General features: G+C 36.1%; 1 protein-coding gene across 1 annotated transcript in view; it reads left to right on the forward strand.

Moving 5' to 3' along the window:
• Positions 1 to 5,420: 5,420 nt before the first annotated feature.
• Positions 5,421 to 10,392, forward strand: part of LOC135136171 (uncharacterized) — a 30,300-nt gene continuing 25,328 nt past the window's right edge. Inside the window, exons 1-4 of the mRNA XM_064065334.1 lie at positions 5,421 to 5,564; positions 5,617 to 5,637; positions 5,721 to 8,153; positions 8,871 to 10,328. Coding sequence (XP_063921404.1) covers positions 5,421 to 5,564; positions 5,617 to 5,637; positions 5,721 to 8,153; positions 8,871 to 10,328 — 4,056 coding nt within the window. The remainder of the gene's footprint in view (positions 5,565 to 5,616; positions 5,638 to 5,720; positions 8,154 to 8,870; positions 10,329 to 10,392) is intronic.

Consider the following 10,392-nt stretch of genomic DNA (forward strand, 5'->3'; position numbering starts at 1 on the left):
ATACCTGCTGATTTTGAAACGAAATTGTTGCCTCACCTAACGAAAAGACCACGAGCTGCGACTGAATCAATACTCCGGCTCATAATTTTACACTTCGACGATATTTGTTGGGTGTTGTAAAGTGCTGGAAAAGTTCCTGAAATTTCCCGAACTGTGGTACCACGTTACCAGATTAACTTTCTCTTTTATGTTGTAATAATTCATATTCAATTAGGGACAAATTAATGAACTGTCAATGAATTGTCACATTTCATGCTTACTACTACTATTCGGTACCATTTTATGACAAATCGGTTTTTTTTCCTTTTTTTATTTCAAGACCATAAGGTGTTAGAAAATAATAAAAGAGGATTTAAATACAATTTTTAATTCTCTACAATTTAATGTTTAGCCCTAAAATAATTTGATAAGTAAATATTTTCAAATTTCTGTTTTCACATGTAAAATCCCTATATTCCAAAAATGATTCTACATCGATATAAAACACAATTGATAATATAACTTAATTTAGCGATTTCAATTATAATAGAAAAATGAATCGCGTAAGTGGTTTCATCCACTCACGTGTTATTTGCTTGGGTTTCGCATCAGTAAGAATGACCACATTCGTCGTAAAAAAAATTAATACTTTATTGCCTAACCACAAAAAAAAACAATTCATATGGTATCTATCACATAGAATGGTTCATTTGGAACCCAATAATACAATTTGAAAAGTAAGGATTAAGTGCGGAAATACAGATATTCGCTTTTGAAAATGGTGAAAACAACTTGAGAATTGGTCGTATGGCGTAATATGTATTTTTTTTTTGTAAAGATTGTCCAGAGTACTTTTTTTTCTTTATTTGTAGATACGAAAGTGAGTGACAAAGTAAAATTAGGATTCATTCTCACCTTAAAGCCCAGTTTATTTTTCAAATTTTGTATCTGGTGTTACAAAAATGACGCAAAAACTGGATGATACTGTTAAGTTCACTTCTTGTTTCTGATTTGTTTTAATCAACTAGATGTATAATGGGCAGTTAAATAATTAGTTAGTAATAATTTAATAATACTTTTTCCACGACCAAGAGTAGAAGTTGGTTTCTACGGTCGCAAAATCATGTCAGAAGTGATACATTTCGTCCCTAGGGAAAAAAAAAAACTCCCTAGGGAGTTTTATTTTTCAGCAATTTTAATTCAATTTTTATTAACGTCAATCTTAACAGTAATATGTTTGCATGTATTAAATTGAATATTTGAAGGAATTTCACTTAGCAGCTTATCATGTATTTGAATGCAGGATGTTATCATCGAATATTGGGCCCACAACGTTGATGATTTGTATTCTTTGGAGCAGTACGTTTTTTGAGTAGGTTTTCGCTTTCTTTGTTCTGCACCATTCTCTGAAGCGGTTGTACGCTTTATCGTACAAATCTCGCGATTTCTGAGTGAACGAGTTCAATGTTGCCGCGTTTGCAGCGTCCAATATGGATTCAGGCTCCTCCGCTGGCCCTTCCATATCACAAAAACACTTGCTTGAACCGAAACTTGAACTAATTTCGTGAAATAATCACTTTTTTGATAGTAAACAAATTTTGGTTGTCATGGTATGCATTGAAAATTTCCAAAGCTCAAGTCAAATTTGCACTTCTGGCCAAACCGAAAAAATAAAATATGTTCAATTTTAAAGTTTAATGTTTTAAAAAATTTAGTGCAGGGCTTTTTTTAATTTAATTTTTTTTCGAGTTTTTCAAAGCCTTCTTAACAACGTACAACCATCGATCTTCACCTTCATCATCGTAAGTACTTTGAAATGTTGTCGTTCATGTTATTATAGACAATTAGCGAAATTACGTTCCGTACAACGTATGTTACGTTATCGTACACAATCCCCAATAGGAACACTGCATTTTCTATGTTTCTATAGATATAACAGTTTTTCCTATATTTTGCGTGCTGTACGTTCTACGAAACGTGGTTTCGCTAATTCTCTATTAACTATGTTTAAAGATAGCGGAAATTACAATTTTTAAAGGTGACTTTTCTAAACAAAATTGTAAATAACTAGGCAATTACTAATCGGAATATCTGTGTGCACTTTTTGTCGATAGCATCATTTAAACAAATGGTCGTACATTTAAGTATTTATGTGTTTATTGAATTAATTAATTTTCAAGGAATTCTAAAATAAACGGCAATAAAAAGTAAAAGCACGTAAAAATGCAGAGGTAGAAGGTGATGATAAAGGTCACAAAAATGTGCATAATCTCTCGTGCTTGTTTAAAATGCTTTTATTAGATAAAACCCCACAGCTACATTGAAAATATGCACGCGCCATTGTTTTTACGCAAAAGGGGAATTAAAATATACCGCGTACAACTTATTGTTTGCTGATGATTTCAAGATCTACAGAGTTATCAAATCCCTTGGTGATTGCATTGCTTTCCAAAATGACCTTGAAAATGTTTATCAATATATCAGATGGTGTCTGCTTAATCGCTTATTTTTGAATACCATCAAATGTTTATTGGTAACGTATACTCGGAAATTGTCGCTATTTATTTTCAATACAAAACTCTGTATTAGATCTAGTTTGATTCTGCTCTAACGTTTGTATCGCACATTAGAAATATGAGTTCAAAAGACTATAAAATTTTAGGATTCATTTACCGAAACAGCAAAAAATTTAATAAAACACAAACCCTTAAAACCTTGTTTATTGTACTTGTCAGATCTAGGTTGGAGTACGGCTCAATCATTTGGCACACTACATATCAAGTCCACGTTAGCAATATTGAATCTATGCAGAGGATGTTTTTAAAGTATCTGGCCTATCGTGAAGATCATGTATATCCTGTGAGAGGGTATCCACAATTACAGATTTTAAGTAGATTCAACTTCTCCTCTCTAAATACGAGAAGACTAATTTTAGGTGTAACATTCATTTTAAATTTAATTAATCATAAATTTGATTGCGCGTGGTTGCTTAGTTGAATAAATTTACTAACCCCGAGATTTAATTTTCGCCAACACAAAATATTTTATTGTCCCTCGTGTAAAAGTAATTGTTGCTATGTGCACAGTGTACATCAAAATATCCAAGGACTGTGATCTTTCTGATAAAAATGCTAGCATTGCTGCTAGTATTACCCCTGAATACGGTGTTTAGTATATTATTTCGTATTACCTTTAATCTGCAAACTAAAATTTTGTCTTTTCTTCTGACATGCCCAATTTAATAACTTTTATTTTCACTTTTTTTCACTAAAATGGGTTATACCGTTGCGAAAGTTACAATTAATAATAATAATAATACTGGAATTATGCGGATGTTTGAGAGTTCGGCAACCGTTCCGTTTTCTTTTTTTTTTTAATAATATTGCTCAAGCTTTATTTATATTTTAATGGGATAAATTATAATAGTAGTCATAAATAATAATCGTTTTTTAATAATGTGGAATGTCACATGGGCCTAATGAATCGCGGTAATATCTTTAAATTTTAACGCATGACGGAGCACTTGGAATATATTGTGTCAGTATATACCGATAAATCTCTTCAAATTAATAGTCAAGGAATAATAGAAACTATAAATTGAATCAATTACCTCCTACAAATTACTCATTTACTTGGACAATGGACATTCAGCACTTGGAAGTTTATGAATTAGAATTGTCGGATAAAACTTTTTACCACTTATTCTTTGTTTTGTAGCGATTCTCTTCTCTTGCAACGACAGCAAGCTTAAATACTGTCAGTACTTTCGACGCAAAAATCATAATTTGATTGCTGACGCGAAACCATATTTTTAATCACTTGCATGTGCTCCCGTGTGATTACTAATTTTAAAAATTATTAAAAAATTAATGGAACTACAAATGAATAACACCTACTGGTTCTCTCGGCGCGGAATTCGGTTACAGCTATTTCAAATCATTTTCATCTGCATGTAGGAAGCATCATTAGTGAAATGAAAATTCGACTGTGCTAATTCCCTTAAAATCAAATTTATTGCCAATGCGCGGTTTTTTATCGGTTTTGGTAATTTAAATTTTCATAGGAAAAATGGAGGAATTGTAGCAACGAATATTAATTCCGTTGTCCAGTGGCGAAACGGTTTAACGACTTTTTTACACGTTTATGCTTGTGTTTGATTTATTGCAGTGGTGATGACAGATAAAACTGTACTGAACTTCATTACATCGTAAATCAAAAGATTATTGACCGTGACTTGAGTTAGAAAAACATCTAATTGAAAAATTCATATCTATATATGAGGGATGCGGTTGAAGTATCGACATTGTATAAAAAATATCTCGTTTATTTTACAAACATACATGATTCGGTGTCGTTATTTTAGCCTCGAGAGATTTAGATATTTTTTCCTGACTATCATGTAGTGTAGTTCACGGTATCTTAACACCACACGAAATCCCCAAGCAATAACATTTGAACGAGAGCTAGTGTGTTAAAAACGCATTAATTTTCGCTACATGAATTCTGCATAATGGATTGTTTAAAAAAAAAATTGAACACATTAATGCAATAAAAATACATTGTTAGAATCAGCACACTACTGATAAAAAATTGAAACAAAAGATTCTGAAATGAGACGCGATAAAAAACTGTAATTTTAAAAATACATCAACTTATTCAGAAAATTGGTGCGTCTTTAACAACTGTACAACACCTCCTCAGTCTTTCATATGAAATGCATTGCTTATACGTGGGAAGTCAGCGTCTTATTCTTACAACAATTTTGATTGCTCTCTCACAACTTTATTTTGCGATAGAGAATACAACAAACGTTCTAAAACTACCTATTATTTATTAATCGCCGATTCTAATTCAGTTTGTGTCGCAGATATAGTAAGAAGTTGGATGTTGTAATTACATAATACGAGTTATTTAATTGATCGTAATACTTAAAATCTAATTTAATGTTTGCTTTATGAAGCAACCTGACCCAAATATATACCTTTTTGGAATATTTTTGTCACTATTTCAGAAACTACGAGAAATATATATGTGAATAATCCTCTTGATTTGCTAATAATGAACGTTCCTAGAATTTTATGATTTATTCCTTCCACACTACTTGTCATTGAAGACCATTCGACAGCATAAAGTGTAATGATATTTTTATTTTTTTTATGAACGAGTTCCTTACAAATACAAACGCCAAAACTTGGAAAGTCACCCAATCGTTTTTTTCAACAAAATTTATAATTTTTAAAAACACTAAATTTGATAAAAAAAAACCAAAACAATTATTTTTCATCAAAATTAGTCATTATCAATATTCACATAGATAGTAAAGATATTTTTTTTGTTAACCCAAATGTTGCAAGACTTCCAAAACTTGAATTGTAATAATCCTCATAAAATAACACTAATTTGAATATTTCCGTATCCAGTACCGATCAGAATGCGAAACAATGGTTCGCCACCACGGCGAACTCCTCTCGAGGATGAAACTGGACCGTGAAGAGATTTTGAGCCAGCTCGACGACGAAAAACGGAAGAACGAAGATCTTCAGTTTAGGTTTGAAGAAGCGTCGATCACCAGAAACGACATTGAGGTAAAAATCTTACAAAACAAATACATTCATTATAAGTTTTCAAACATTATAGGCAAATGTTGTTGCCCAAACCGTAAGTTGAGGCATGAGTGTTGTAGTTTTGCATGCGTCAACTAACCACGCATTTTCTTGTGTTTTTAATTAATGCTTCTACAGGCCGTCAACGACAACTACCTGAAAAAAATCGCCCATTTGGAGGCGAACCTCAAGGAAGAACGTCAGAAAGCAGAAGCGTTGGAGTCGATCTCTAATAAGCTTTTTGAAGCGGAAGAAAGCTTGATAAAAGCTCGTGAAGAGGTCGATCATATAACGCACGAGCTGAGTCTAACGAGAAACGAGAGAGCGGCAGTTGAAGAAGAAAAGACCGTCACTGCACAACTTGTTGAGTCTTTGCAACGACAAGTAGAAGGCGCTGGTCTCGAGAACGAAGAGAAAGCGAAAACGATAAGTCAGTTAAATGAAGAACTGGCTAACGTTAAGTCAGAACATGAGGTTGTTAAACGAGGAATTGAAGACAATTGTGTCCAGAAAGACGACGAGATCGCGAAGCTCAGGGCAGAAATTGCTCATCAGAAGAGGATTATTGAGAAATACGAGAAGACTCATGCCACTTTGGCCGAAGAAAACCAGAAACTGAAGATGCAGTACAGCGCGAAGTGTCACGATGTAGAAACGTCGGGATCAGATATCGTCGCGAAAGAAGATGAGATTAAGTCTTTGCATGTGAAGATAGAAGAAGCGAATCATAAAGTTGAAGATCTAGAACGCAAACAGTCTAATTCTGTTAAAGTAGAGGAAGATCTAAGGAAAGAACTGGCGCAAACTCGCGACGATTTGAAAGCCAAGATCTCAGAAGTTGAGAACGTGAAGAAAGAATGTAACGTGCAGCTGAGTCAGAAGTCTCACGAACTGGACGATAGAAATAATACAATATCGCGTAACAGTGAAGAAATTACGAAACTTACCGACCAGTTGAACGAACTCAAGCAGAGTTTCGAGGACACGAAGAAAGATATTCATAGCAGACATGCTCGTCAAGTTGCTTCGCAAGATTCGCAGTTGATGGCTTTATCAGCTGAACTCCAACAGAAGAATGAAGAGATCACGAAATATTCCATAGTGATCAGCAAGTTAGAAGAAGATCTTTGTACGAAGAACGGAATTATCGAAAAATTGCGGTTGGAGGTGGAGTCGTGGAGACAACAACAAGCTACCGCTAGCGAAACTTCGTCATCTATGACTAAGCAATCGAACGAGTTAAGTTTGAAGTGTGGTGATTTGGAGCGGCAGTTGCAAGCGGCACATGGACACATCAACAATCTACAAGAGATTAAACAGGGTCTAGAAAGCGAAATTCAATCTCTTATGGTTAAGTGCGAGGGTGCTGCTCAGTTGGAACAGCTCAGGAATGCTCTTCAAGCCAAAGAAGGCATGTTAGCGGCAATGCGAACTGACTTGGAGCAAAAACTTCACAACTCAGAGAGGCTCAATCATGAGCTTCAGTTGCAGCATCAGTCCGTTCTTGCCGAATCCAACAAACTGAAACAGGAGTTAGAAAACAAACTGCAAATCAGCATGCAGTCTGAGCAGATGGGCAAACAGCGTTATGACAGTGTTGTAGCCGAATTGGCCAAAGTTCGTGAGGAACACGGAGGGACCATCAACCAACTACAAAGAACCGTGCAAGAAAAAGATCTAGCTCTAAAGAATTTCGAAAGCAACTACAACGAAAATCTGAAACAATATCAGGCACAATGGCAAGCTAGCAACGAAAATCTTAAACAAAGCTTGGAAACCTGTCAACAAAGGATAGGTTCTCTCAATGATGAAACCATGCAGCTTAAATCACAGTTGATGAAGAAATCCGAAGAGCTGATCGAAGCCCAGACTGCTGCAAGTCACGTCGCTGCACAAAGCAAACAAGCCGAAAGAGAACACCAACAAGCATGCGACGAGAACACCAGAAGATTAGAATTCGAACTTAACGAGAGAAGCTTACATTTACAGAAGGCCTTAAACGAACTGGATCTGCTCAGAAACGATTGTCACTCCTCTAGTGTTAATCTAACCGACAAAGATCGCCAAATCGGCGAATTAAGTGCACAAATCCAACAATCGCAAACTTTCATCACGAAATTGCAAGAAGATTTGAACATGGCGCACTCTCTGAACGCACAAAAAGCACAAGAACACGCAACCATGCAAAGTCAGTGTCAAGGTTTAATAGAAAAAGTCGCCACTTTAACACAACAAGCGCAAAGTGGCGAGGAAGTTTCAAGGAATCTCCAAGTCGAATACAACAATGCCATGCATTTGATGCAGCGGTTGAGGATCACCGAACAACAGAAACAAGAGTGCTTGCAACGGCTGGAACAAGAAGCTGCCCGCACTGCCGAAAATAAAAACTGTACCTCCGCTATGGGTATTTTAGAGAAGATTCAAATCGAGACAAGAGATAAAGAGACTCCAGAAAAAATCATAAATCTGCAGAAAAATGTTGAAGTTGTGACGAACCAACTCACCGAACGAAACCACCAGTACGAGGCTCAACAGGCCGAGTTGTTGCGTCTACAGGAGGAATTACTGAAGGTAAGTGCTTGATGAGATTGTTAGAAAATTGGTCGTGTATCGTGGGCAGAAACGATGTTTTTCTCATCCTGATTCGAAAAATGTACCAAAATTTTTATGTTCATTCAAAAGCTGAAATCATTCAGCGCGTTTCGATTACAAATGTAATTTGCCCGAGGAAAATGGACGTTATGTCCATATCAAAGTGAGTTGATACTAAGTGACGTGAAATTTAACATAATAGTTACATTATTTGCTTATTTAAGATCAATTACTATTTCTATACAAGTTTGTTGTCAGTATACGGAACATGCAGTGATTTTGACTACAATAGATGGTTGGTTTTCCAGAATTTCGTTTTCAAGGAATAGGTAATGACATATTTTTTCGAAATTTGTCAAGATGTATCCCTTTGTTCAAAGAAAACGTGTTTTTTATTACTGTACAGAAAGCCACAAAGGCAGACGTGGGCTTTTATCTACACAAAACATCATTATGACATCTGCTAACACTTTTGTCCACTTTTGTTGACCGTGAAGTTATTCATTCAACAGACAAAAAAGGAACCATAAAGTTATTCGATAGTTCCATGAAGTTTCCGTGATAGTCAAAACTTGTGTAAAACTCGTTATTTTGCCCTCGACGTGTCACCTGTCACGACTTTCGTCTCGTGTATCTATGTTACAACAGCAAAAAAAGAGAGTTTAAAGCTTGAAACTTAGAAATTTCTCTGTTCAGGCCCAGGAAGCCCACAGACATTGCAGCCAAGGCCAGGAACAAAGCTCAGTAAGCCAAGTAAACACCACACAAACACAGGACACTACAAAACTGCATGATTACAATCCTCAAACCCTTTACGAACTGCAGGTTCAATTAACAGTTGCAAGAAACGCGTTCGCGAGTCTTTCGCAGCAATTCGAAATTCTCCAAAAAGAGAAAGGCGATTTAATAGTACAGTTACAAAATGCGGTGTCTAATCACAATCCGTCAAATTTAAATAACGCAGTTAATCATTTAGCTCAAGTTAATTACACGCCTTTTAAAGACAGAATGGAAGAGTACAATGCCAATTTGAGGAAAACAGTGCAGTATGCAATATTACAACTGCAAGAAAAAGAGCGGATTTTGATTGATAGACAGACCGAGATTCAAAATTTGCGTCAGGTCGTTCGGGACCTACCAATGCAATGTAAATCTTTTGCCGTCGTCCAAGAAGCTAAAAGTGGTATAAACGCGTGTGGGAATGTAGCGCTCGATCAAAAGAAATGTCAAGATATTATAGTTACTAAGGAGACGCAAATACAAGACCTGAGGAAGCAAGTGAGCAATTTGTTAAATGAATATACTCACAAGTCGGGTAGGGATTGTGTCCAACAGCCTTGTATTTGCCCTCCACAAGAACCAATTGTCAAAGTAGTACCTGCCCCTGCTAAGGTAGTACGTGTGTTAGTACCGGTTGTTCAACCGAAAGTTGTCGTTAAGCAAGTTCCAGTACACGCAGTTAACAATCGTAAGTGTCCACCTCCGCAAATCCAAAAGATCGAAGTACCTAAAATTATCGTTCAAAGAGTACCGGTGAACATAGCGCAGTGTATTCTACCAGATTTGAGACCTTTGTACGAATGCGGTTCGGTGGAAGAATCAATTGACCACCTTAATTTGGCTAGTTATAGTTCTCAAGAAAGTTTCAAATTCAAACAATCGCTCTTGTCGATAATCGGACGACAGAGAAATTGTATAGCGTCCAATATTCAAACTTGTTCGATATTACCTCGACTTGAAATACCCGATCAATGTGTCGCGCCTTCTGCTTTCGTAAATAATTTAGTCCTTCCAGGTTATAGTCCTGATGTTACTACTTCGTATAAACAGTCGCTTTTCTATCTCTTGAACCATGTAGAAAAGTGTGCGTCTGCGCCGCCCAATAAAACTGAATTTACTAAGTTAGAAACAAAAGAACCACCACTTGTGGTTTCTGGTACGAAGCAACAAGTCGTGAATTGTCCCAAATTACCCTTGCTTCAAGTACCACAAGCCTGTGTGGCCGCTGCGCAAATCGTCAGCGATACTTCGATTTCAGGATACAGTCCTTCAGAAGTCGATGTATTCAAACAGTCACTGCTAAAAGTACTATCACATGTCGAACAGTGCCATTATAATGCAAATGTTTCTGTACAAACGAACAATTGCGCACAGGTACGTCTCCCACCTTTAACCCTACCGAATGCATGTGTCCCACCTAGACGGTACGTTGACAGTT

The sequence above is a fragment of the Zophobas morio genome, unplaced genomic scaffold, assembly GCF_036711695.1.
Source record: "Zophobas morio isolate AGI-343-1 ecotype UQ-CSIRO unplaced genomic scaffold, CSIRO_AGI_Zmor_V1 ptg000004l, whole genome shotgun sequence".
Classification (NCBI taxonomy): Eukaryota; Metazoa; Arthropoda; class Insecta; order Coleoptera; family Tenebrionidae; genus Zophobas; species Zophobas morio.